Source organism: Porcisia hertigi, chromosome 5 (assembly GCF_017918235.1).
Source record: "Porcisia hertigi strain C119 chromosome 5, whole genome shotgun sequence".
Lineage (NCBI taxonomy): Eukaryota > Euglenozoa > Kinetoplastea > Trypanosomatida > Trypanosomatidae > Porcisia > Porcisia hertigi.
The window spans coordinates 170,001-197,500 of NC_090564.1; the positions used below are offsets into that span (position 1 = coordinate 170,001).

At 58.6% G+C, this 27,500-nt stretch overlaps 8 protein-coding genes across 8 annotated transcripts; all 8 read left to right on the plus strand.

Annotated features, from left to right (window-relative positions):
• Positions 1 to 1,168: 1,168 nt before the first annotated feature.
• On the plus strand, positions 1,169 to 2,206 carry JKF63_07379 (uncharacterized protein; the record flags this gene model as incomplete). The annotated part of the gene is made up of 1 exon (XM_067903318.1): positions 1,169 to 2,206. One exon carries the CDS (start codon positions 1,169 to 1,171, stop codon positions 2,204 to 2,206), a length of 1,038 nt encoding a protein of 345 aa, XP_067759628.1.
• Positions 2,207 to 3,599: 1,393 nt separating this feature from the next.
• JKF63_07380 (uncharacterized protein) lies at positions 3,600 to 9,893 on the plus strand (the record flags this gene model as incomplete). Its single annotated transcript, XM_067903319.1, has 1 exon — positions 3,600 to 9,893. One exon carries the CDS (start codon positions 3,600 to 3,602, stop codon positions 9,891 to 9,893), a length of 6,294 nt encoding a protein of 2,097 aa, XP_067759629.1.
• Positions 9,894 to 10,673: 780 nt separating this feature from the next.
• On the plus strand, positions 10,674 to 11,099 carry JKF63_07381 (uncharacterized protein; the record flags this gene model as incomplete). Its single annotated transcript, XM_067903320.1, has 1 exon — positions 10,674 to 11,099. One exon carries the CDS (start codon positions 10,674 to 10,676, stop codon positions 11,097 to 11,099), a length of 426 nt encoding a protein of 141 aa, XP_067759630.1.
• A 1,288-nt stretch (positions 11,100 to 12,387) lies between these two features.
• On the plus strand, positions 12,388 to 13,383 carry JKF63_07382 (uncharacterized protein; the record flags this gene model as incomplete). Its single annotated transcript, XM_067903321.1, has 1 exon — positions 12,388 to 13,383. The coding sequence occupies one exon, from the start codon at positions 12,388 to 12,390 to the stop codon at positions 13,381 to 13,383; it is 996 nt and encodes a 331-aa protein (XP_067759631.1).
• Positions 13,384 to 14,681: 1,298 nt separating this feature from the next.
• JKF63_07383 (uncharacterized protein) lies at positions 14,682 to 15,905 on the plus strand (the record flags this gene model as incomplete). Its single annotated transcript, XM_067903322.1, has 1 exon — positions 14,682 to 15,905. The coding sequence occupies one exon, from the start codon at positions 14,682 to 14,684 to the stop codon at positions 15,903 to 15,905; it is 1,224 nt and encodes a 407-aa protein (XP_067759632.1).
• Positions 15,906 to 16,672: 767 nt separating this feature from the next.
• On the plus strand, positions 16,673 to 17,902 carry JKF63_07384 (uncharacterized protein; the record flags this gene model as incomplete). The annotated part of the gene is made up of 1 exon (XM_067903323.1): positions 16,673 to 17,902. The coding sequence occupies one exon, from the start codon at positions 16,673 to 16,675 to the stop codon at positions 17,900 to 17,902; it is 1,230 nt and encodes a 409-aa protein (XP_067759633.1).
• A 1,007-nt stretch (positions 17,903 to 18,909) lies between these two features.
• On the plus strand, positions 18,910 to 21,678 carry JKF63_07385 (uncharacterized protein; the record flags this gene model as incomplete). Its single annotated transcript, XM_067903324.1, has 1 exon — positions 18,910 to 21,678. The coding sequence occupies one exon, from the start codon at positions 18,910 to 18,912 to the stop codon at positions 21,250 to 21,252; it is 2,343 nt and encodes a 780-aa protein (XP_067759634.1). The 3' UTR covers positions 21,253 to 21,678.
• Positions 21,679 to 23,441: 1,763 nt separating this feature from the next.
• Positions 23,442 to 26,459, plus strand: JKF63_07386 (uncharacterized protein; the record flags this gene model as incomplete). Its single annotated transcript, XM_067903325.1, has 1 exon — positions 23,442 to 26,459. The coding sequence occupies one exon, from the start codon at positions 23,442 to 23,444 to the stop codon at positions 26,457 to 26,459; it is 3,018 nt and encodes a 1,005-aa protein (XP_067759635.1).
• Positions 26,460 to 27,500: the final 1,041 nt, after the last annotated feature.

Here is a 27,500-nt window from a genome sequence, read left to right on the forward strand (position 1 = left end):
AGCAGGGAAAGGAGGGAGGGAGGCGGTTGTGAAGAGAAAGGGAGAGTAGTAGACTGTGAGCTTGGCTGTTGTTTTCTTCTTTCTAGTTCACATTATTTGTCAACACCGAGGGGGAAAAGAATCGCACATTCACTCACCCCTCCTCCCTTCCCGCATACACACACACACACACGGGGTGAGTATATATTACATTCATACATATTTACCCTGTGTGTGTGTGTGTGTGTATGCGGGAAGGGAGGGAAGGAGGAGAGGGGAGTGAGGCGTATGAAAGACAAAAAAAACGAGTCCATCACTAATGTCCATGTCTATGAGGAAGAAGAGGGGAGGGGGGAGGGCTATTGTGTATAGTGGCGCCTGTACACACGCGCGCACCTCCCATGACAGGACCTCTTCTCCACCCTCAATTTGCATCCACGTGCCAATTGTCCGTCGCAGCTCAGCCATTTCTACTTCGCTCGACTTTCTCTTCTGAACACCGCCGCTCTGCTTTTTCTCCACACCACTACGGCATCACCATCACTGCCATCGCGCCCCCTTCTCCCGGCTCCTTCCTCCTAGTGTAGTGTAGTAGCAGGTACACGCACAAGAGCGCCCTAACGAAAAAAATTTTCAAAAACACACACACAGGGAGGCCACCCGTCTTTTCCCTCCCTTTTTTTCCTGGAGGGGTGTACGGAGTGATCAGTGGCCTGTACGCACGGAGGTTGACACTCAAGTGGGCTACTCTCTTCTTGCTGATCCTCCACGAAAAAGTCATCCCTAGACGCGCTCCACACCCGCACGCAGGGTCTATATTCGTCTCACATCCTTTTTCTCTGTGTGTATGTGTGTGTTGGGGCTGTGTGTTGGGGAGGTTTGTGTGCCATCGCTTTCTTCGATACCCCCTTCCCCCTCCCCCTCCACCCGGCCACACACACACACACACACACATTAGTGGACACACTTTGCTAGGCATTGTGACGTAGTCGTAGTATCATTTATTTCCCATATATACTAGAGGGAGCGGGGGTGGAGGGAGGGAACCGAGCTCTAATCTAGCACCCACCCAGTTGCGAGTTCGTGTGTGTGTGTGTGTGTGTGTGTGTATGTAGAATCCAATCGAGAAGAACCGTATAACAACCATCCCCCTTCCCCCCCTTTTTTTTTTCACTCGCAGTCTCCCAACATGTCCAAAGTTGCCTCAGCTGGTTGGCGTTACGCCCGCTGCGGCCCGATTGGACAGGTTCTCTCATACGAAAGCTTTGACATAACCCCTGGGAAGGGGGAGGCGGTCGTGCAGATGATCACGGCGCCGTTACACCGCGTTGATGCTGCTGTCGTGAACGGTACGGCACTTGGCCGCAAACGCGTGAACATGACACCCTTCCCACGCATCGCCGGATGTGAAGGGGTTGGTAGGGTTGTGCGTGCGCCAGCAGCAGCAGCGGGGGGTGCAACAGCGACGGCGTCATCGCCAGTGAAAGAGGGTGACACGGTGTGGGTATCGCCGCTGCACGGCACATGGGCGACACACATCGCGGTGCCGGTGTCTCAGATCCATAAGATCAATCCCAAGCAAACGCACTTGGCAGTGACGGCATCCAACTTCCTTGTAGCCCAGCAGCTGCTGGATGGCTTTGCCCGGTTGCACAAGGGCGACATCGTCATCCAAAACGGTGGCAGCAGCCTCACCTCGCTGGCTCTGTCAGCGTTGGCGAGGTCGTATGGGGTGAAGATGTTCACTGCTGCCACCCCAGGTGACCGCTTTACTGCTGCCAAACAACGACACGCAAAGTACAACTCCGACGTCTTTGAGTACAATGGGGCTGGGTCGCGCGCAATGCAGGCCGCCGTCGGCAAACGCGGCGCTGCCCTCTACCTCAACGGCGTCGGTGGCCGCTACTTCGACTCGTTTCTCAAGTGCACTGGCCCGATGGCGCACGTTGTCACGTACGGCGCACAGCGCGGCTTCGGTTTGTTCATCTCAGGCTCAACCCTCATCTACAATGAGGTGACCATGGCTGGCTTGTTCGCCCCCACGTATTTGAACGCCATGTCGCACGGCGAGCGCCAGACAAAGCTAGAATTTGTGCTAAAGGCACTGGAGGAAGCCTCTATATCGTATCCGATCGTGACGGCACCGTCGCTGGAGAAGCTGCCAGAGGTCTGGGACGATGTCTACGTCAAGGGCGGGTGCAAGGCGATTGTGAAAATAGGGACTTGAGGGGTACATAAACAGACACGGCCTGTGCACACACACACACGCACGCACACACCGTCTGGCGTTGCCTCTCATCCAATGAAGGTGTATGCGTGTGGCACCGTTCTTGATGAAGCAAACAGATGACAAGTTTTTGTGAATCCGGAGAAGAGGGAAGGGGGGAGGGAAAGAAGGTGTCTGAGGTGTCCCCAAGATGCATGCCTGTATTGGGCACAAGAGAGGATCGTCATATCTGCTTTTTTTTTGGTTTGTTTGCCTGTTTTAGGGGGTGTGTGCACCTGTGTGTCTGGTGTGCACGCTGATTTATCGATTTTTTTTGCCGCATACCTTTTGCGGGAGGGAGGGAGATGGGTTACATGTGTGTCCAGTAGTTGTAATGACTACTCTTGAGCCTTGTCCTTTCTTTTATTTCTTTGATTTTCCTTTAGGGTGGAGCAGTGGAGGAGGAGGAGGGCACATGTCCCCGTTCTTTTGAGGTGCGGCTGTGCATGTCACGCCTGACACAGCAGTGTGTGTGCCCTCTCTGAGCTCCCTCGGGTTAGCGCCATTGGCCTTTGGCCTCCCACATTTCGTGGCTCTCCTCTCGTTGAGTGTGTAGCCACCAATGCGCACACTGGCCAAGTAGAGATGATAAGCTCGCCTACTTTCTTGCACCGCAGCGGTGGAGAGGAGGAGGAGGAGAGATGAGGAGGAGATGAGGATGGCCCGTGGGAAGAGGGGATTCCCCCCCCCCTCCCTCTCTTCCACTGTCTCCAGATCCACCTCCCCCCCCAAAAAAAAAATATATATATATATATTTCAAAAAAAAATAGGCGCCGACTCTCAACTTCTCTCTATACACACACCCACATGTATGGGTGTATGTATACGCCGGTGGATCTCTGCCTCTTCCTCTCCCCCTCTTCTTGCCCCCTTCCCCTCCCTCCCCCCCTCCCCCGCTTTCGCCCACCCGCGAGTTGCAATTCCCCCTGTGTAGAGGTTGTGCGTTTTTACTGTCAAGTTAGGTTTTATCCTCCTGCCTTTGTGTTTCCCCATCTGTTCGCCTTTCCCCCTTAGTCTTTTAGATCAGCGACGAGGCAGCCAAAGGTCAGGCTGGTGGCAACGCCGACCCCCCCCCCTTCCCCCCACCCCCCATCACCACCACCACCATCACATCTATTTCAGGGTTGCATCGCTTCACGTAAGCATTTCTCGGCTGGACTCCATGGAGTCAGGACTGGCGCAGCCCAGTCTGCAGTCCGTAGGGATTCTAGCTCCGTATCCAACAGTCTCATTCTCCGCAGTACCGCCGTTAGGTGCTCCGTTATCGGCCACCGGGGGGTCTGTGGCGTCATATGGAGTGTCTATTGCCCACACACAAGCCCTGGGGGTCGCCGCAGCAGGGACACCACCACCGATGCTGCCATGTACCTCGTCGCGATTACTGCAGGAGATCAAGGAAACTGGCAAGCTCCTTCGCACCTTCCGTTCACTGAAGGAGCGCGGGGCCAGCCGTGCTGAGCTCGCAGACTTCCACGCCCGTGTCAAGGCCCTCAAACTGGCACAACAGCGCCGACAGCAACCCGATGCCCGCGCGCACAGCCAAAAAATCACTCCCCCGATGGTCACCTCGACCGCTGAAGTCGAAGCAGGAACTCCAGTGACGGCAGTGAAGCATTCGGTGTTGACTGATCCTATTGGGGCATCATCGCATGCGCACCGTTGTGCAGGCGTCGCCCTCTTCGAGGGGTCAGCGGAGTGGTCTTCCAGCCCAAGTAGCGTCTTGCGACATCCCCAGAGACGGCATCCGCAGCGGAGGTTTGAGGAGGAATGCGCTGCAAATCCCTACGGACAGCGACCTCACGGAAAGCCCCATCATCACCGTCACGGCGGCCACGACGTCCGCGTTGACTCGGAGGCACCGCCGTTCACCTGTGTGGGTGCCACCACCGTCTCCGCACAGTTCTCCACGCCAATCCTCAACGGCACGGGTAGGGCCTCCAACAGCGGCCACGCTGGCGCTCGCGGTGCAGCGACTCCGCGACGGAACGCAACGCCGCCAGCAGAGGGTTCCCTCGTGCTGCTCAACTCGATTGCGTTTGCGATCGTCCTCGCGGAGGCGCACCTGCGACGTGAGATCGCGCACCGATGGGAGCGCCGGTGGCTGCGACACTGGGCAAACTTCAAGGAGGAGCGGGTCGCCATAGCCCTGCGTCTGCCTCCCTCCTTGGCGGCGACGGCGGCGGCGGCGGCGTTGTCGCATCCTTCGTCGGAGAGGTGGGCGGAGCCCGTGCCGATTTCTTTGCCTCGCGGACGGCTGCAGCAGCAGCAGGTGACGTCGGCTCCCACAGCAGCGGCAGAGGGGAGCCATGTTGCGGCAACTGGGAGATCCAACGCCATCGAGGCCACCCCGCTACCAGTGCTAGGGTGCAGCATCGAAGGTGCATGCTCGGCTCCAATGCGAAGTGTTGTGGTGGAAAATCTCGAGAAGACGCGGTCGCTCTCTCCTGGTCCCTGCCGCAGCGACAAGGTCTCCCATGTTGCGCAAACACAAGAGGTAACGGCCTCCAGTACAGACGACACCGTTTATAAAAACGATGCACATCTGGGGACCAATGTCATTCCACGGTATCAGGAGGAGCTCGTCGCGCTCGCCACAGAACGAGTTTCAGGAGAAATCCCATGTGCCGATGCTGACGCCTCTGCTGAGGGGGCGGCGGCGGCGGCGGCGTCTCACGCCATGGCGCTTCACTTGGCTAAAGCGCAAGCGCTGGCTGTAGCAGCGGCCGAGGACGAGAAGATGCGACTGGCAACAGCCGAGGCAGAGCAGTTCGCTGCAGCTGTGAGGAACGTAGAGAACGACGAAGCTACTGCGCGCACGGCGACGGAGAGTGCTGCTGTAGAAGCGTTGAAGCACCTGAGACGGGCGGAAGGCGCAGCGCGCCGCAGAGCTGAAGAGGCTCGAAAGGCTGTGACGTCTCTTCTGGCTGCTGAAGCAGAGACCCGCGTCACCCTCGAGGGCGACGAGCTCCGTTTGAGGGACTTGTACAGCGCAGCAAATCGGGACGGCGTCGAGCGTGCTGTCCTCGCAGCGGCGGAGGCTCGGCGGAAGGAGGAGGAGCGACTGCTTCAGGAGGAAGCCGCGCGAGCAGCTGCCGCCAAGAATGAAGAGGAGGAAAGAGAACGGGAGGCTGCTGTACGGCGTGCTGCCCAGAGGGTCGCTGCGGAAGCGCAACTGCTGGGTGCAGCAGACACCGAAGCTACGGAACGGCGCGCTATCGAGGAGCAGTGGCAGGCAGACCTTCGGCGCTCCGAGGCGCTGCTGGATGGGTGGATGAGGGATGCTATTGCAGCAGCTGCGCAGAGAACCCAGTCGGGCGATGCACCCAACCCCAGACAGACACCGTGCGATGTGCCTGTGGAGGAGGATGCACAATCGAGGAAGGTGGTGGAAACACAGGGCCGCCTGTCTGCGCAGCAGGGCGCAGCGGAGCGACGCGTTGCGGCAGTGAGCGCTGCCGTGGACGCTGTGCTTGACGAATGGGTCAAAGCAGCAGCAACGGATGCCGTCGCACAACAGCGGCAGGCCGAGCAGGCAGTCGCTGCCGCAGTGCGTGAAGCTGCCAGACAGAGGAGGGAGGAAGAGGATATCGCTCAGGCAAAGGCCATGATGCAGAGGAGGGCGACGGTTGAGAGGGGCGAGTATGAAGGCCGGGGTACACTGGCGTCTTCCGAAGCGGAGGCATGGGTGCGGCTGCAGCAACAGTTCACGATGGCCACTGAAGAAGTGCGCTTCGCAGCAGAGGAGAAGGCCCGCCGCTGCGCTCAGCAGGCCGCCGCTGCCGAGGAGGAGGAAGCCTCTGCCCGTCTGAAGGTGAAAATGGAGATGATCGAGGAAGCAGCACGCATCAAGAAGATGGAGGAGGTCGATCGATTACAGGAGGAGAAGAAAGCGGCGGCAGCGGCAGCGGCAGCAGCAGCAGCGCAGACTGCGACAGTCTGCTCCTCTGTCGCTAACCTGTCTAGAGATCTTGTGAACGATTGTTTGGCCGAAGCAGCGCAGCAGGCATTTGAGCAGCGAGCATCGGCGGCTGCAGAGCTCGTCTCCATCGCGGCAGCATCGGCTGAACGCAATAGAATAGTTGAGGAGGAGGCCCAGTCACATCGACGCGAGGAGGTGGAGGGCGAAGAGGCGGCGACACGCTGTGAAATGTACGGCAACGCGCTTGATGAACTAAAGCGACTGGGACAGGAGGCGTCTGCGGTAGCTCGCAAGCCCGAGGAGGTCGAAGTTGTGGTCGATGCGGAAGAGTTGGAGCCCCATCACCCCCACCACCACCACCACCCGCAGCAACAGCAGCAGCATCAGCGTGAGCAGGCGACGGCGCTGTGTTCTCATTTATCGGGTTTGAGTGAAACTCTGATTCTCAGATTTCTGCACGACGCTGCCGCCGTGGCGGACGCGGAAGCGGCTTGCACGACAACCGTCGTGAAGGGTTGCCCCGACGAAGCTCCACCAGCATCCGCGTCGCTAGATGAGCGGGAAACAGAAATGGATGCCGCCACGGAGGTCGAGTTGCTGCAGCACCCATCCGCAGACGACGGTACTGAAGAGCCCGGCGCCAGCGCAGAGGAGACGCACGTGAGTGACGTCGACAGCGTTGAAGAAGAGAGCTGTGAAACAGCAGCAGATGCCATGGCCGGCACACCATCACGGCCTCTTTCGCGGTCGTCCTCTGCCAATGCATCTCCACGCGCTGTCGCTGGTGGCGTATCTTACGGACACGTGGACGAGTGCTGGCAGCTGCCGTCACCCACCGTCTTCGTGCGCCTCGCTGACGGCCTTCTCGCTGATCTTCTCCGTGATGTCTCTAAAGAGGCGCGGAGTGGCGAGAAGAGTGTCAGTGGCACCATCAACGAAGCTGGCATGGCTCCAGCAGACACAGCACAGAGATCGACCCAGCTCAATATACCCCCGCCTGACGGCTCGGACGCGTTCGTTGCATCCATGGAGGTGGGCAGCTTCAACTCAGCCTCGAGGTGCTTGCCGCTACAAGCGCATCAGCCAAGGAGTGTGACGCTGCCACCGACTCTCATGGCTAATGGTACCACGACCGCGACTGGTGCTGGAGGGAGCCAGGTGTCGCACGTGCAATGTGCGGAGGGCGAGCACAAGGATCTTGCGGGGGATGATGCGGAGGGCAGTGTCGCTGAAGCCGCAGCCGAGGCTTCGACCGCCATTAAGTTGGCCACAGAACAAAACATCATCTCGCCCCTGTCGACTTCTTCTGCGGATGCGAACACCACCACCACCACCACCACCAACACCACCACATGGACGACCTCAGCCGTGCGTGGAGGTGGAAGAAGTGGTGTGGATGGGGCCGCTGGCGCAGCGACCGCCGCGTCGTCCTCACTGCACTGCCTATCGACAACCTCCTCGTACGGCGACGGAGACGACGACGCGGTGTATGCCCCCCTCCCTGCCCCTGGGGTGCCGTTACCGCTCGATTTGCAGCAGCACCGCCTTTTGTCCCCGCTGCTTCCTCGGCAAGACGGCGGCGGTGGTGGTGGTGGCGGCGGCAATGGAGCTGGAGTTGACACGACGACGACGGCCACGATGTTGGCTAATCGGACCCCATCATGGGGGTCTAGTGGTGCACGACAACCACAGAGCCGATCTCTGGCGAGTGATGGCGACACCGCCACCGGCGCCAATAATGAGGGGATCTCGGCTGTTGAAGGGATGAGCAGCGGTGCCGCGGCCATCGCAGAGGATTTGCGGGCGTTTCAGCTGGACGCACCGACTCCGTTTTCGCTGTCGCCGCACGACGTGACCGAACCCCGCGCAGATGCGACTGTGGTCACCACTGCGCCTTTTTCTTCCGACACCGTGGCGGCGGTGGCGACCTCTCTGGTGGGGCAGGTGGTTCAGGAGGCCGCTCTCCTCGCTGCCACTCGAGGGGTGTCCGCAGGACTGAACATCGAGAGCGAGCACGTGACGTCTTGCGGCGTTGTGAAGGTCAACCTCGGATCGCCGCCGCCATCTGCCCATTCCATGGCACCCAGCCTCGAGCCAAGCACTGTGGAAGACTTGAACATTCACAGTGGGTGCGGCTTGTCCACGGGCGGTGGTGGCACACTGATGACCGCTCGCACCGGAGAGGACGCAATACACCCAGAAAGGAAGAAGCTTCGCATCGTGGAGATGGGGCCAGGCTTGATGGCTGTCGATGCCCGAGAGACCACCTTGCACATCTCTCCGTCGTCGTCGCCGGCCGCTGCCGCTGTGGCTGATGAAGGCATCGCCGGCGCGCATACGCCACTCGCGAGCCTGTCGGGCGTCGTGAGCGCAGTGGTGGCACCGAACAGCCTCGCGGTTCAGCTGCAGCAGCAACAGGCGGAGAAGAGGGCGGTGGCACATCAACAAAACCGCTACCTGACGAACCGCGAGGTGGCACGTGTCGCGGCGCGCTACGTGACGTCTGAAGAGGCTGTAACCCATGTCCGGGAGGCTGGCCCTACCGCTGCGCTCTCGGCTAGCGCTGTTGCGCTTGTTTTGTCTGTGGGGCTGGTGCGTGCTGTCACACTCGAGAATCGACGTGCGCGCCACCGCGTGGAAGCCACAGGGAAGAAATCGCAGGGGTTTACGCGAGGTGGCGGCGACGGCGGCGGCGGTGGTGGCAATGGATTCCCGACAGACATCGAGAAAGATACGAGTGCACTGGGGCGCAACGGCGACGGCGTCGTTGACACCTTTGGACCACCAAGCCCGAGCTTTGATGGCAACGCAGCATCATCGAGCGGCGTGGCGGCACCGTCACCCAACACGGCCGCTGCGCCGACACCACACTTTGCTTCAAAGGGCGGCAAGGTCGAGGATGCAGGTACGAATGGCAATTTGAGGGCTCTGGCGCACCTCTTCCCGTTGGAGATGGCATCACCGTCTTCCGAGGTTGCCTTGCAGTTGACGACTACCGATGTCGTCGAGGGTGCGCTCACAGCGAATGGTGCGCACGCGCAAGCTGGTGTGCGCGACAGGCTGCCATCGGACTGGGCCATCGCACTGCGCGGTGTGGCGGAGCGGATCGCGAGCGACTTGATGGACTACGCCTCACGCTGTATACTGCTTGAGCAAAGTGAGGGTCAGTCAAACCAAGATGGCCTACGCACAGCGCGGCGCATTCGCGACGACGCCCTCGCGCGCGTTGACGTGCGGTCGCTCTTCATGCGAGACCTGCGGCCGCGCGATGTGGCGCGGCTTGTCTACTACTACGTCGAGCTGGCGGCCAACGGACCGCGTGATCGCGCCGACCCAAACTGCTCTCCTGTCGCGTTTGGCGAGCACAACATCTTCGGTCGCCGCAGCAGCGGGGATGTAGATCGCGCCGCGCACGCTGCAGAGATGGGCGGCTCCAGCACGGTGAGCAGCGAGGGTGTTTCCAGTTTCGACCACCTCAACCCAGCACGGACAAATGCGTCTGCTACACCGGCCTGCCTCCAGCCCTCCTCCATCTTTTCCCCCCTCCTCCACTCGCGCAACGACAGCCTCATATCGGCCGCCACATCCGTTCATGTGCGTCGTGCTGGGCTGATGCAGCTAGTACTTGAACAGTGCGTATCGAATGTACTGCACGACCTCACTGGTGACACGGTGGGATGGCTGGAGACTATCTTTCAGTCATCAGCGCCAGCCGGGGGGCTGTTGTGAATACAGCAGGCAGTAGTGCACCACCACCACCACCACCACCACCCCCCCCTCTACACCACTTCCCCCTTCCCTCGTCTTCCTCCATATCTATTCGAGCACGGAAGCTTATACGCATGCCTCTTTTTTTTCTTCTGTGGACCTCGACTCGCACACCACCACCAACCCCCAACCCCCCCCCCCCCTCATCGCCATCTGTTTTTCTGCACATCATCGCTCATGCTACAAGAAAAAAAGAAAAAAAAGGGGGAGAGCGAGGGGAAAACAGAGTACGAAGTCTCAACACAGGACAGCCCTGATATATCACGGAATACATCCAAATCGAGACATGAAGATAACGGAGAGAGGGGAGGGGAGGGGAGGGGAGGACTCTCTATCCTCTTGACTGCTCCTACCCGTCGCCTCTTCACACTCCTCCACTCCACCCCGCTTCCCACTAACCTCAATCATAGTGGTGAAAGCATGCGCATGCAGCACCACACACACACACCGCTCGTATATGTATATATATATATATATATATGGGTGGGGGGAGACGAGGTTGCTGTACAGTACGCGACACTATGCTCAAGCCGTGAGAGGAACGAAGCATTCACTCTGCAGTGCAACTCCTCATGAACTTTCTCTTCCTTCCCCCCTCCTTCCCCCTGCTTTATCACATTCGCTCTCTCTCTCACTTTGACCACACACACACACACACAACTCAGGAATATAACATCAAGGCTTCTCCTCCCCTCTCTCTCTCTTTTGTTTTCTGTTTTTTACTGCCAGGCAAGACCCCGAATGGACTCCATTTCTGGGATGGATGAGGGCGTGGGTCCCAGCAGCAGCGCAACGGAGAGGACGGGTGTGGCCAACATCTCGAGTAGTGCCCCGACTGACCCATTCGCATATCTCGCACAGCACATCCACAAACAGGTTGTCATCTCGCTCATGCCAGTCGGCGACGACGACGGCGGCAGCGGCGGGGCAGTGGTGCGTGGCACTTTGCTGAGTGTTGACGACCTTTGCAACGTGATGGTACAGCACTGGTCAAGCACGGACACAGTACGGTTGGATGGCGGTATTGACAATGGTCGACAACAGCAGCAGCAGCCCCGCAAGCGCGCTCGCCTTGACGCTGCCGCCAACGGCGAAGGAGAAGAAAGCGTGCGGCTCATCCGCGGCGCGCAAATCGTCTCTATCGCTCTCCGGCCGGACATCGCGTGATGGGCAAAAGAGAGATCCTGACATGGCTGTGTATGTGTGTGTGTGTGTGTCAAGTCTGCTCCAATGCCCTCCCCCCCCCTCCGAGTCCACTGTTGGTTTGTGCGCTGGGGCTGCGAAAACGCCGGGGTGTCTGTGTTTGGGGTATATTTGCTGTTGGACAAAAGCAGTTCGCGCTGCCAGCGTGTGTGTGTGCCTACAGAGTACAAGATGACAGGTGAGACTGGACAACGAGGATGGTGTGGTCAGTGTGCACGGAACCGATTGCATTGACCCCCCCCCCCCCTCCCCCCCCCCCCCCCCGAATACATCCCGTGCGGATGAGCGCAGCATCGATGCACTGGTGGATGTACCCCGTTGGAAAAAAAAGTCGCCCTCACCTTTCCTCCCCTCCCTTGTGAGGATCACGCGGCATGACGTCAGCACTGGGCACATCGGTCTTCTCGCATGCTCTTCGGTGTGAGCGCATCGATGACACATCCCCTCCCCCGGCCTGGGGGTGAGAGTGAGTTGACCTACCTACGTCGATCTCCGCCCCCACGCAATCGTGCATTCGCATGTGCCCCCCCCCCTCCCTCCCGTCATGAAACACATCACATTATACGTTGACGCCACCTTTTATCGGTTCATCTCTCTTTGCCTCCTCCTCCTCCCCCTCCTCCTCTCTCTCGCATGATTATTTTCTTGTTTTGTGGGGGGGGGACGAGTTTCTCTCATACCCCCTCACCCCCTCAAAAAAACAAAAAGAAAACGTCGGATGTTCCTCACCACACGAGAGGGGAAAAAAAGAAAGAGAAGCGACAAGCCATAGAATATCATTTACCTCGATACCCACGTCAAGAGAACCGTTGGGGAGGAAGGGGAAGGAAAGGAAGGGTCGACACGTCGTCGTCGGCAGCAGCAGCAGCAGCACACACCCACAGCCGTGGCTCCTGCAGGACACAACAGAGGCGTCCGTAGGAAGCCACTTTCTTCTTGCCTTTCCTCCGCGATCACTTTTAGAGCCACACTGCGCCAATCCCATACACAGACTCCTACACGGAGACAAAGAGGAGCGTGGGGCAATCATATAGAAAGGAATATCGACACAGAGACAAACAATCAATCATCCACACAGACAGCCATCACAGTTATCCGCAAACGCGCGGTGCGCTAGTCAGGCACCATCTTGGCTGCTGCTCCCTTCCTCCTCTCCTTCTTCCCCCCCCCCCCACACACACACTTGGCTCCTTCCGCCGTGTGCATCTGTCCTCCGACACGACTTTTATCACCACCACCAAACCCACACACCATGCACGTGGCGGCAGCGCCTTCGCCTCTTCACGCCCCTGCAGAGGTTGTGCGGAGCAGCCCCCCCGTCCCTGCTAGGCTGACGGGCTTCCAGCGCTACCAACGCCAGCACAAGGTGGGTGAGGGGTCGTATGGCAAAGTGTTCTTGTGCACGGACGTTGTCGAGGGGGGCACCGTTGCCGTGAAGACGAGTCAGTGGAACTCCGGCGAGGAGGGCCTCTCGGTTTCCTCGATTCGTGAGGTGTCGCTCTTGAAAGAAATTCGACACCCAAATGTGGTTCAACTGTTGGACCTCTTCACAGAGGAAAAAAAGCTGTGCATCGTTTTTGAGCGCATGGAGAAGGATCTGCGCAGCGTGCTGTCCACTCGACAGACCCCCATCGTTGGCAAAAAGCTCAAGCACATGATGTACCAGCTGCTGAGCGCTCTGCATGCCTGCCACAGCCGGCGTATCGTACATCGGGACATCAAACCCGGAAACATTTTAGTGAGCGCAGATGAACAAACAGTCAAGTTGGCAGACTTTGGCATGGGGCGGGCCTTTGGCCTTTCCATGCAGAGCTACACCTACCGCATTGCCACGCTTTACTATCGTGCACCGGAGGTGCTGCTCGGCGATTGCTACTATCTGCCCTCCGTGGATATGTGGTCTATGGGGTGTGTCATGGCTGAGCTGGCGTTGCGACGCGCTCTTTTCCGAGGCGAGGGCGAGTACTCGCAGCTCATCAACATCTTTGGCATCATGGGGACCCCGAACGAGCGTGTGTGGCCTGGCGTGTCGCGGTTGCCACACTACAACGCCGAGTTCCCAAGCTGGGTGCCGTCCTCACTGGAGAAACACATTCCTACTCTCGACCCAGAGGGCATCGCATTGCTGAGGGCGATGCTGCGGTACGACCCACAGCGCCGCATTACTGCACTGCAGGCGATGCAGCACCCGTTTTTTGATGATGTCCGAGAAGAATGCGAGGCGCGACTGCAGCAGCAGCAACAGTAGCGGTGGCAGTGGCAGTAGCACCAGCTCCTCTTGCTCTTGTTCGTGCTTTCCATGACCCTCCCGGTGGGTGGGTGTGTGGGTGTGGGGGGGGGGGTATCCAAAAGAGAGAGATGGTAGTGGAGGCAGAAAAAAAGGGGGGAGGTTAGTAGCACACTACAATCCGTTCGTATTTATTTTTTTCGCACGCGTATACATATATATATATATATATATAGAACTTCTATCATCGCTGCCGCTGAACGACACACACATACACACACACGCACCAGCTCACATATTATTCTCCTCTTCGCATTTCGGTGGACATGTGGAGGGTTCGCGCGCGACGGGGGGAGGGAGGAGGGCAGACGAACGACAACTCAAAAATGCGGATGGGGAAGAATGGGAAGGATAAGGGCCGGGGGAGGGGAGGGAGGGGGGGGGGCGTATTATTTATCCTCCACTACACCCCCCCCCTTCTCCTCCTCCTCCTCCTCCCCCCTACACAACTCTCCTTTTGTTCCGGTGTTGTATCGCCGGAATTGCCCTTCTAGCTGCGCTGTCTTTGACATATCCAATAGACCCAGGGGTTGTGTGTGTGTGTGTGAGCATCGCCAACGGCAACGCGGAGGTGGCCGCTGACGCGTCAGCGACAGGACGATAACGGTGAGTTGCACATCGGCAAAAGGGCTAAACAGAGATGGAAGAGGCCGAACGGACTGAAGGAGTTGGCCATGCAAGGAGGGAAGTGGGTGTCGGTGCGGAGGGGGGAGGGAGGGAGGGGGGGGGGAGGAGGGAGGAGGTCTGCCGTAATGGGAAGGACCTCTCCCCCCTTTCGGGTCAACCTCTCATGAGAGGACCCAAGGTGATCGGTTCCCCCGTCACCCCTTTTTTAAAAATCCGCTAGCTCTTCTTGGGTCGCAACCCATCATGAGTCTCAGGGTGACGTACCTCATCCTCGTCCCCCATGATCACCTCATCCCTCCCCACCACCACCCCATTCCCTTCTTTTTTCTGTTCCCGACATGCATCTATCGACCCTCCCCGCCACATCAAGAGTTCCCTAGCCTGTGCTCAACGTATTTATGTATACATACGCACACATACACACACACACACACTATTTTTATTGCATCCACGCACAGGGAGAAAAAAAAAGTGGGGGAAACGCGGCCATACAATCTGTGCTGCTGCTGCTGCTGTGTGAGGCGTTATATCGGCGGACTTTTCCCTCCCTCCCTCCCTCCCTCAGCCCCGCCCGACATTGTTTTCTTTTTTTTTCGCGTTTCCATCGAAAAAAAAACTTGAAAAACTAAAAAATGACGCTCACCGCCTCCTGCGACGCACTGTATTTCCCGGTCGAGCCACGAGATAACATCGTAACCGTACAGTGGAGCGCGGTGGACGCATCGCTAGCGCCGAACACGAGCGTCATCTTTAAGGTCAAGTGTACGACGCCGCAGTTGTTCCGCGCCCTACCCCGTTATGGCGCACTGTTGCTCACTGACGCCATCGGCGCCGCAATGCCGACATTGAATCAAAGGACGGCAATACGGTTCACTCTCCGGCCAAATCACAGTGGTGGTGGCGACGACGACGGGGGCAGTCACCGGAACAGCATTCTATCCCAGCAAGCCGCGTCGCGAGTCTCGAGACCCACACCGAGTGGCAAAGCGTATCAAGAGCGCTTCGCCATTGACTACGTGGTGATCAAATCTGAGCCGCTTGCCTTCCAGCGAATCCTGAACAACTTTACTGACGCGGCACAGCTTACAGGTGTGGTGAAGGGGATTTGGTCTCTCACAGACTCCGGCGCCATCCCGCGCGCCCACCTCGGCTCCCAAGGCGCGATCAGTCTGAAAGTGTACATGGAGAACGTGGTGCTGCGCCTCAGCGACCCCGCGCCGGCCGGTTGCAACGAGGCCACCAAGATTGTTGTCCCTCCCGAGGCCTGCCTTGTTATGCCGAGTAGTTCGGAGCCGCACGTCCCGAACAGCCATTACGTAACCAAGGCGGGTCATCGCCAGCCTGCCTCGTCTGCGTCTGAGCAGCCCCCCAGCAGTGAAAGCAAGGCGGGCCACAAAAACGGCACTTTGGCTGCTGCCCGACGCAAGTCCACCGACGAGCTGCGCGCCCTTCAAGAAGAAATCAATACGATGCGCAGCGAGTCCCTGACACCACGTAGCACTGCCATGGCGAGCGTGCGCAACAGCTACTCGCCGTGTGCCAATACGCCGAACAACCCGTTGTGCACCCGAGACGGGATTGATGCAATGGGGACGCCCGCTGCTTCTTTTGCACCAGCCACCGCCACCAGCTCCAATTATCTTGACGACCTCATCATGAAAATCGACTTGGGTGCCGCGCCAGTAGTGAAAACCCAAAGAGGCCTGAAGGTTTATGTGGTGCTGCTGCTTATGTTCGTTTTATATGTCTTCCTTCTCTTGTTGCGTCGCATTGGGGGGAGGGGCGGCAGGCACGACCGTCAAAGTAGAGTGGTGGGTGCGACAGATAAGGCGCATGCCCTTAAGACATCATCGTAGGGGGGGGAGGGAGGAGGGAGTGGAAGTAGCTGACTCCGTTCCTTAGCTTTGCTTGCTTTCAACTGTCATCATCATCTCTGCCCAGCGAAACATGTCTCTCGGTTGTGGGAACACGTGTTGCCTCCCCCCCCCCCGCCAAAAAAAAAAGATGATAAACACACAATGTGAGTTCAAAATGGGTGCCGATCTGAGTGATATCACTAGCGGTGCTACTCACATGAAGGGAGAAGGACGACGACGTCGCGCTGTGGAGGGTGTGAGGCAGCTCCGCGCACCCGAGGCAGCGGGGGGGGGGGGCGGGTACTTGCCCTCTCCTCCCCGCCTCACCAGCCCTCCCCGTAGCCGGTGGAGGTAGCAGCGGATATGCACGGTGAGTTTTTTTTTTCCTGAGTACACTAGCCAGTGTGATGCACGCCGCCACCACCATCTGACCGCTCCCGCGCCCCCTCCCTCCTCCCACTGGCCCCTCTCTGCATCGCTACCTCTGCCCATCCCTGTGGACTTGATCGACGCTTCGGTGCAGACTCACCCGTTATCGCCCAAGTACGTACATGGGTGTGCATTCATGTGCAAACGCTCGCCCCACGACCACAACGCCTGCGTAGTCCTGACTGGCATCGTAACGAGCATCACAAACCAAATTATATACTTGGCGAGCACGTAGAGACAGGAGGAGGAGGAGGAGGAGTAGAGAGAGGGGGAGAGAGGGAATACAACACAGGCACGGGCACAGAAAAGCTTTACAGACCTTCGAGCCTTGTCCTGTGATGCACGCAGGTACGTCTGCCCGCGCTCCCTTCACACGGGGCGTCGCTGGCCGGTCGATCAAGACACGAGTAAAGTCCAATCTCGGCCAGCCCTATGCGAAGCGCTTCTACAATAACATCTGGACATATCGTGTGGCGCAGCTCACGACATCAAACATGCGCAGTCTGAAGAAATCCAGTATTGCCATGGGCTTCGACAGTGGCGTCGGGACTGGTAGACAATCTTCGCAGGACGATGACGTGGGCAGTGGCAGTGATAGCGGCGCAGAGCTGCCCGTGAAGAGTGACTTACAACCACACGCCCTTCACAAGTTTGCCGGCGAGGAGGACTGGTCCATCGTCATCGCCGTGCCGAAAAGCTCTGAGCATGTGCGTAATCTACAGGACTGCGCCAAGGGCAGCCTTATGATGGGTCACACCGATCCGCAGCTGTTCCATTGGTTCAAGGAGCTCGGTGTCCTGCCGCCACGATCGCTCCTGTCTGGGCCGATGGAGCTGCTGCGTGGCGACTTGCAGGCGGAGGTGTGGGAACGAACGTTCTCACGGCACCCCGTCATCCACCGCATCGCTCAGGACATGTGGGAACAGAATGAGAGCAAAGCGCCCGAGGAGGCCGTGCACATCGCTAGGCGGGAGCAGGAGGAGGACGAAAAACGTATGCGCCGCATGAGCAGCAGCGACTGGCGCGCCAAGTTTTTCGACCGTGAGCGTAACCCGACGCGCGCAGAGGATGAGGAGGCGCCGGTGTACGTGATCAAGCCGGAGACCTTCTCTCTCTTCCGCATGAGGCCCGATGTGCGACTGTGGATGAACGTTGCAGGGCAGACCCAGCGAGTCTGGGAGCCCGTGGTGCCCGATCCCGACCCGCTGTGCCGCTGTTCCCACCGCTTCATCCGCATGCTGAACCTGGGGCGGCAGAAGCTTGTGCCCTCGTTGAACATGAACTACTCTCTGAAGCTCACAAACGCCTTCATCTTTGAGATCAACGACCGCGGGATGTGGGCCATGGGCACACAAGAGAACTTGTCAGGTAAAAACGGCATCGTGAAGGAAGAGTGGATGGAGCTGCAGCTCGATTTTGGCAAGAGCCAGACCATCACGACGGAGCAGGAGATGGAGTGGTGGGTGCGTGGGTTGACAAAGCTAGGTGCGCCGGAGCTGTCCCAGACGAACAGCAGCATTGACGATGCCGGCTTGAACCCTGAAGACTTCGAGTATCGGCACATATGAGCAGATGAAACTGGGAGTGGATCGTGCCCTTATCATGAGGAGTAGACGGAGGGAGGGGGGGGGGGGCGAGTACGCACACCTAGGCGTTGCAGCTCAACGTATCACTACCCCCCCCCCCAAACTTCCCCGCCACCGCGGCCGCCGCACCCCCCTGTCCCGCTTCTCACTATAACTGCCCTCTTTTTTTTTTTCTAGTTCAGCTTCCTTGGCAAACCAAATGTCTAGCAAGCGGACCTTCCCCCTCTTGTTGTGAGTGTTTTTTTCTTTTGAAGAAATCACACACAACGAAACATATTTCTGTGTATGCCCATTATCGCCCCCTTCACCTCCCCACCCCCACAACCCACTGAATACCTATGACGTTTGGCCCGTGTGCGTGCGTGATGTGCAGACAAACGCTGCGACACACACACACACACACACACACGGGTCACAGGGAAGCAAAAACTATAGAGAGAGAGAGGGGGGGCACGAGGGGGGAACGTGACGGACGTTCAGGCGTGAGTTGCCTGCAAACTCTGTTTCCTCCCTCGTGCCTCCCTCCACACGCAAAACTGTAGATATGGCCACAGCGTTACCTTGTAGCATTGACCACATATGTTACACGCACATACATATATATTTAGGTATGTGCGTGCGTCCGGTGTTCTTCCCATCCCCATCCCTTCTCCCCCTCCAGACATGGTGCGCACCTGCATCAGAGTGCGCGTGAGAGGCTTTCTGTGAGTGAGGCACATCAATCACATTTTCACCCACCCTTCTTCTCCTTCCCCCCTCCTCCCCCCCCACTCTCCCCCCTCCAGATTCACGCACGTGATTTTGTACTTTGCGTGTATTCATCTCTCTTTTTTTTTTTTTTGCTCTTTTTGAGTCTTCTCATCCCCCCCCCCCTACACACCCCCTACACACACGCTGGTTGCAACACAGCTTTGTTCTCCCACACTCCGTCTCTTCATCTCGCCCTCCCCCCGCCTGCTTCTCTCTCTCTCAAGCAACAATAAGAGTCCATGGAGCACTCCGTATCCAGCCGCTCCCCTAGTGGGCAGTGGTACCCACAGCAGCCACAGCCACCAGCCTTCCTTGGTTACAGTCCCCAGCAGCAGCAGCAGCAGCAGCAGCAGCAACAGCAACAGCAGCAATGGAACCAGATGACAAGCACGACGACGGTGATGAGCGGTGGTCATCCTGCGACAGTGCCGGCCAGCGCTGGCTTTGCCACTTCAGGTGCCCCAGGCATGCTTGCTAACAGCTCGACGAGCTTGTGGGGACAGCAACAGTCCAATTTCGGGATGTCACCACAACAGATGATGATGATGCACGGCGTGTACGCGCCCCAGGAACCATGCTGTGGCCCCTGCTGCGGTTCCACGCAAGGCTTGTGCGGCAGCCCCCAAGACTGCTGCGGCGGCTCGGAACAGGGGAACTGTTGTCAGCGACCTGGCGAGCCGATCGATCCATTTTGCTGCTCACCTACGCTGCCGGGTGAAGAGCCGTGCTGCTGCGGGGGTTCATGCGGATGCTTTGACTGGACCTTGCTTGCTTCCTGCGTCCTGTGCGTGCTCACAATCGCAGGCTTTGCGGTGGTGATTGGGACGCAGGGGCAGGATGATATTTTCTCAACCTTCGATGTGCAAGACACACAGGCACTGAGCACAGCGATAGAGAAGTATATTCGCCGGGATAGCACGCGCATACGCACCGGCGGCAGCCCATACGCCCCGCCTGGCTGCACGCCGCGCAAGCTTTTCGGCAGCTTTGGTACGGTGTGCATGGAAGGCAACCTGAACGCGAATGTATTTGCTGTGCAGCTCAGCTTCTGGACGAACGGACGTAACTCGCTGTGGTTACTGGCCACTGTGTACAGCCTGTTTACTTTTGTCTATGCGCTGCTGATCCAGCAGCAGCGGCGTTCGTCCGCCACGAGGACAGCGGATCGAAATGGATTGTCCGCTGTCTTGCCTTCGATCCCGCCAGAGCAGCAGGAAGAGTTCATGAAGATGACGCCTCAGCAACAGCAAGCCTTCATCCGAGAGTTTCAGAAGCAGCTGGGGCCAGCGCATCCACAGAGCCCCAGTGATGCCTCCCAGCCCCACAAACCACCGAGTGACGGCTGCGTTGGCCCTGACAACAGTTTCGGGTTTTACGACACTCCTTTCTACGAATTTGTGCGCATCGCATGGCTCGTCTCCGGGATCACAGCATTCCTGTGGACGTGCAACATCTTCCTTTCCTTTTGGTCCTTCTCAGGGTTCTACGAGAAGCACACGACGGGCCCACTGAATGCCTTCTGGGTTGCGTACGCACGCAAGATGAACATAAGTCTCATCCTTGTCACCATCTTGCTCGCGTGGCCACTCGTTAACTTTTGCCTGGAGCTTGTGGTCTGGGTCGCCCTGTTCTTGCCCTGGCTCGCGATCCGCTCCACATGCAAGCAAGGCATCGGGATGTATCGCCCCGCCCTGCCGCTGTCGCAGTTGCCCGCATACATCCGCGCCGACATGTTTTTTATGGACTTCCAGGATGTCAAGCGGCTTGGCTTCTCGCGACAGGCTTGGATGATCCTGACCGGCTCCGATAAGCCCTTTCTCAACTGCTGTGAGGACCCCAACGTTGACAGAGATCCGGCCATGACGAAGCTGATGCAGCAGCGCATGCAGTGGCAGCAGATGATGATGATGATACCGCCCTGGATGCAGTCGCAGTACGCGCCTATGATGGGCCCCGGTGGCGCAGGAATGATGACGATGATGCCAGGTGGTCAAGTGGCACCGTCACCACAGCACTCGCAATTAGGCACTGGAATGGTGGCGACGCAAGAGACCGCAACACACTATCCGGCCGAGGACGGCGGGTCCAAGTCTCACAGGCGGCGCCGCCATCGCAGCACGCGCGATCACCGGCACGCCGACCCGCTAGAAACCACGCCGGTAGAACAGACGTCCGTAAGGCATGGTGCGACAGGCAGGGACGACTCATCCCGCCACAGGCGTCGCAGCCGAAGCCGCAGCAGAAGCCGCAGCAGAAGAAGAAGCAAAGCTGCTTTCGACGGTGGGCTGCCGCAGCAACCGGGATCGGACGCTGCCGTGAGCAGCAGCGCCATCCCACCCGCCGAGAATGGGTATCGGCGCCGTCATCGTCGTAGTCACAGTCGCAGCTTCAGTAAAGAGATGGCCTCCATGCAGACATCCCCGACGGCGGCTCAAAGGACACCGGCTGCTGAGGGAGGAGAGAGCGTCAGCGAGGGTCACCGTCGCCAGCGCCGTAGTGAAGAAAAAATGTACGTCAGCGCGGCGGCGGCGGCAGCAGCAGCACCACCAGCAGCGGACTTGGACGCTCTGATGGAGCTCTAGGCACAGGTCTTGCTATTGCCTGCCCGCCCCAACACACACGCACACACACAACAGACTCGCCCCCAGGTGGGCTTGCGCTTGTGTGCAGTGGAATATATATATATGTGTGTGTGTCTGGGGGAGGGGGTCTGTGAAGCATATAGAGGGATGTGGCTTCATTCATCAGTGATGGATGGTTCTAAAGCTACAGAGAAGGGCTAGCTCAAGAACTGAAGGCTGTGTGTGTCTGTGTGTGTGTGTGCATGTGTGTGTGTAGTGCCTACGTGCGCCAGAAGTGCGTTTTGAATGAGGGACTTGATGGGGTTGGTCTGATTTACGGTTGCAGCGAGCCAACCGGGCATTGGGGAGGGCAAGGGAAGACAAGTGGAGCTGCAACGGGCGGGAACACAGGCGGGCTGGGTGTCGTGTTTGTGGACAGCGCTCTAGCCCGTAGGTACACGCAAAGACAGCGGCTAACCACACCTTCGACCTTCCCCCCCCAACGCACACACACACACGCAAAAAAAAAATCATCATCGATCGTTCTCATATACGTCGATATTGTCTTGACAATTCGTTTACTTGCATAGAGAGAGAGAGAGAGAGAGACACACGCACGGCCCTCTTCACTGTGTGTGGTGACTTCTCGAATGATGTGTGTTGCAGCGGTCGCCGTGTGCGTACGTGAGCGCGTATTACGTTTACGTGAAGCAACTCAGGGGCGCAATGAGAGGAAGCAAGACGAACAGGAGAGGCGGCGTATGTTTGGTGGTGGTGGTGGTGGTGAGTCGCACGGAAGCCCTCCCCCAAACGCACACCACCACCACCACCACTCATCTTCTTTTCTCTCAAAATAGAAGATGTCGCCTGACGCAGGGAGTAGTCACATCCCCCACGCTCGTTGTCCCCCTCCCCCTCCCCTTCCCCCTGCACCTCTCCCGTCGTCTCTCTCTCCCGTGCTCATGCGTGACTCCCTGAGTGACACAGTAGACGCATGCGCGGGGGCGAGGCGGGGCGGACGCCAGGGGGGACAGCGAAAGGAACTCATGACACGGATGGTCATACTATAGATCTGGCATGGATCTAGAGATACGCAAAGAGAGAAAGAAGCGCAAGTCATGATGGCGCCGACGAGCGAGAGAGGAAGGCGGGCAGAGCACATCACCGATTCGCCAACATTCTCCCTCGACTTCTTCGCATGGTGTCTTGAATCGAGAGCCTTGTCTCCCTGCATCAGCCGCTTTTTCCTCTTCCCCTTCCGTGTCTCCGCATTTCTTCTTGAATGTGTTCGCTTCATGTATTGATGTTTGTTTGCATGTTTGCTTTTCGATCTTCCAGTCGAAAAAAATCTGGGAGGCAGGGTGGAGGAACCCCCAGCACCATCCCCCCTCCTCCCTCAGACGGCACCCTGCCTTCTCGCTCTTGCTTTTTTTTTTGTATTTCTCTGCGATGGACGTTTGGAGAGGCTTTGGTGTGTCTTGATGGCCTCCCACTCCCACCCGCCTTTCCTTCTTTTTCGATGGCCGCATGAGTGTGTTACAAAACCCCAAACACGCGCGCAGGTGCAAACAACTTCGAACATGCCGTGCGGGGGAGGGGGGAGGGGGGAGGGGGGGGCGGAGGGGTGATCGTTTTTTTTTTTGTATTTTGTGTCCACGCCGCTCGAGAATGACTTTTGTGATGTGTGGAAGAACAAAGTTGTGCACAAGGCGGTGCCAAAGGAGGAATAGTGAGAGAAGGGAGAGGGGTACATGGCTATGAGTGAACGGATGAAGCTGATGTATGACAGAAGCATACATATATATATGTGCATGTATGTATGTATGTATGCGCCATGACCCCCCCCCCGTACCCCCGTACCCCCTTCCCCTCCCCCTCCCTCCCTCCTTCCACACTTCTTCACCTGCATCTCGTCATTTCATTTCCCCTGACTTCATCAAACACAAAACTCACCCGCTCACATAATTTGTAGCCCCCACCTCCTCCTCTCCCCCCCCCCACCCACCCACCCACCCACCCTCTCCCTCTCCTATTATTGTCTGTCTGTGTGTGTGCGCGTGCGTGCGTCGTGTGGTTGATTCGACCGTCGGTGCTGCTCCGTGACACACACACACTCGCAGAGGGAGACGGACGGGATCGATATATACACATACAGAAAGCTCCAAAATTGAAGGGAAACAGTAGGGAGCCCAGAGTCTCTGGCTTCAGACATGCAGCCGCATCCGTCATGGCGTATCTACGTTGGCGATGACATCGCCGTTAGTGACGCTCATGATGCCCCCGGTGCTGCTGCTTCGGACAAGGCAAAGGATTCTCCATCGCTCAACGCGGAGGAAAGGATGGCACACCTGCTCGACTCGGCGTTCGCACGGCGTGCCCGCCACACTCTGCGAAGCCTCCCAGCGAAGATTCGCCAGCAGCCATCTGCTGCGCCGTCACCCGTGCTGCGCTGGTTGCTAGTACATGGTGCGGGCGAAGAGCAGAAAGGGGTACAGGTAGCAGGCATGACACCTGGTACGACAGGGCAACAAGGCACCGCTGTCCCGCCTGCGCCGCCACTCATCGCTCTGGGAACACCAGTGCCGCCTTCGGCTTCGACGGCGGCAGCAGCAGCGGCCACGTCAGCACTAGCGCGTCGCGGTGTCGGCCCAAAGGACCCGCTGCTCAAACGCCTTTTGAAAAAGCAGCCCAAGGCACCCTCGTCTGCGTCCGCAGCAACATCAATCACACCCGCCTCGTCAACCAGCGCCGCCACCAACACTGCATCGGAGATGGCGATCGGCGGTGCGAGTGCGCACGTGCCGGCTGCGTCGCACTGGACCCAGCACCCCTGGTCTGCCATGACCTCGACTAGTTGGAAAGTCTTCCGGCAACAGCTGGGCATCACCGTCGAGCTGGTGGCGCCGACCCTTCCAAGCGCTGAGACGAGCGGTCCCAGCGCAGCACAACCAGGCAGCCTTCTCAAGACGTTGCCCCCAGCCGACACGCTGCCAGCGATTCGCTGCTGGGAGGAGGCCCAACTGCCGCTGTCGCTTGGCCGGTGCATCACGCACGCGTACGCGCTGCCGACGGCGGTGCAGGCCCAGTGCGTACCGCTCGCGCTTCTCCCGCGACCGGCGCCACCGGCCTCGAGTGCGGACAGTGCTAGTGTGACGACGAGTGCAGCTACCGCGGCGGCGCTTGGAATGGACATCCTCGCTGTAGCGGAGACCGGCAGCGGCAAGACTGCAGCGTACCTCGTGCCGCTTTTGCATCACGTGCTCTGCCGCGCGCCAAAGCTGCTAGGCTACCCTGACCGCATCTCACTGGGGCCGTTAAGTTTGGTGATTGTGCCGACGCGTGAGCTGGCTGAGCAGGTGACGGCGTCACTCTTGCAGTTGTGCGGCCAGTCGCGGGCGGTCTCCACAGGAAGTAATAGTGAAGGAGGGCAAGTCTCGCAGGACAGCATTCGAAGATGGGAGGTGGACGAGTTGGGTGTGACCAACTCGACGGACTCCGATTCTGCGACCTCTGTTGCAGCGGCGCTGGCGGCTCGTAATCACCTGAGCGAGCTGCGCGTTGTCAAGGTGGTTGGTGGGGAAAGTCGCGACTCGCAGTACGCCGCCCTCGCCCGCGGCGCGCACTGCGTCGTCGGCACAGTGGGTCAGCTGCAAACGCTTCTCGAGGACCGCCTGCTCTCGCTCGGCAACGCGCAGTTCGTTGTGATGGACGAGGCGGATCGGATGATCGATGAGCAGCAAGAGGAACGTCTTGTGTCCGTCCTGGAGCGATGCCCGCAGCCACGGCAAACTGTCATGTTTACGGCGACGCTGAGCGCGGCGTGCGCAGCTGTGGCGAAGCGGTACCTCGCCAAGCCTGGCTACTACGTGGTGCGGACACCATACCGGTGTGCCTCGATTCGTCAATCCTTCGAGCTGGTCGCCGACACCGGCGCCCCGGCCATGGACGCTGCGAATGACGTTCCCACCACAGCAGCGGTAGACGCACGGTCGCAGAAGGCGTCTCGGCGACATGGACACGCCGAGAATGGCAAACAGCAGCAACAGCAGCAGCAGCAGCGGCAGCGACACTTGAACCCCATGATCCACGCACAAAAATTTGCGCGGTTGGTGACGTGGCTCGTGTACGGCACCGCGCCCATCATCATCTTCGCGAATGAGAAGTCAACGTGCGACGCGCTGTGGGAGGAGCTGCGCGCCGAGGCGGAGTATCTCTACGCACAGCAGGAGTACTACACCATCGAGGACATTGTTGGCGCGCCGCCGGACGGCTTGTTCTTCCAGGAAGATGTGATGGGTGCTCAAACAGCAGCGTCGCCCACCAAGTCGAGTGCATCTGTGCGGCACACACACCCGACGTTGGCCAATCTCACATCGGTTGCCGCCGTGCACTCGGAGTTGTCGCAGTCGGAGCGGCGCTCTCTCGTGTCGCAGTTCCAGCGGCGCCAGCGGTGTGTTCTCCTCACAACGGACCTCCTCGCCCGTGGCCTTGACGTGGCAGGCGTGACGCTGGTGATCAACTACGACGTACCGTGGTCGGCCTCCGCCTCCCCCAGCGACGCCGTGACGCAATACATCCATCGTATCGGACGCACCGGTCGTGCCGGCTCTACCGGTGTTGCCGTCACATTCGTCACACTGCGTGTTGCGATGGTGCAGCGGGCGGAGGAGCTGGCCGCGCGGGAGGAGGAAGCGGCGCCGAAGCAAACGGAAGGCCATGGAAAGCTGCGTAACGCAGCAGCCCGCGTGGAAGGCGACGAGAATGATCACCTTGCCGCCCTTGGGGAGCTCTTCGATGGCGACACGCGCAATGTGTGGATGGCAGGTGCGGCCTCATCAGCGTCCACCGCGGCGGATGGCACCAACGGCCGCCGCCGCCGCCGTGGAGATGACGACGACGACAGCGACGACGTGGAGCCAGACGACAGCGACAAAAGCGCGGAGGACGGTGACGAGGACACCACCGGCGTCACGAATCACGGTGGTAATGGCTCACGAAAACCGTCAAGGAAGCGCCGCAAGCGCTCAGCCCCCACCTTTGCCAGCGACGCCGCCGTCCTGCGACCTCTCTGGTCCTTCCTCGTCGAGTGTGCCGAAGGCGAAGGCTGTCGGGACGGTGCGGCAGCACTGCGGCGCGGCACGTACGCCAAGATTTCCATACCGCCAGCGCTGGGGTGTATCATGTCGCAGCTCTCTGCCACCTCCCAGTATGGCCGCATTACTTTGTAACTCGTGGCTATACAGAATGTGCACACTCAGTTCTCCGCCCCACACACGCAGTGCATTCTCTCGATTGTACAAGCAAGCTCCACCACCACCCGTTCTTCTTCTTCCCTCAAAAAAAAATTGACTTTGTGCATAACATGATAATTGGCTCATGTGTGTGTGTCTGTGTGTGTGTGTGTGTGTGTATTTGTGTGTTGTGAGCCTACGCCCCCCCCCTCCCCCCCTCCCCACTGTCTCTCAACCCTTCACAACGGGAGGGGGAGGAGGGGGGGGGCGTAGGCTCACAACACACGCCAAGCCCACTCATTGGAAGAAGACAACGCACAGCGGAGGATATATATATATACACATACATACATGTGTATATATGTGCGTGTCAAAAAAAAAAGCTACCAAAAATGGGAAACAAAGCTTTCAAATGATTCAAAGGCGCGCAATGTGTTGACAACTCTCCCTTGCCCTCGCTCCTCTGCTCTCCATCTCTCCTCCTCCACCGTCGCGTGCACGCATGCACGTGTACACCGGCGAACCGCGTGTTCACATATGTATATATAAATAAATATATATATATATATATATATATATGTTCCTTAGATCAACTTTGTGTGTGGAACGCATTCGATTAGTGCACCTATCCCCCACCCCTCCCTCTTGTTCCCCTCAGCCCTGGAACGTACGTTTGACAGGGTCCTGTTGCGTTACTGGGAGTGCATATTCTGTGTGACGCAACCTGCTCTACCTCTATACCGCCTCTTGCTCCACCGACCTTGGAGGGGAGGGGGTATACAGACACACAGATGTGCCGCTCACAGATGCCCAATATGAAGACGAAGTAACGGTCCACGGCACAGAGGCGACAGGGTGGGGGCACGGTGGAGACGCGAAGGGAATTATGAGCCCGCGATGTCTGGTGTGTGTGTCTGAAAGGGGAGAATGGGGGGGGGAGGAGGACTGCACTGCATGGTGTTCGTGTCTCTTTGTGGCCTTGTGCCTGTTTATCTGCGTTGCACTCCCTTGGGTTCGACTATGGACACTATATGTGTA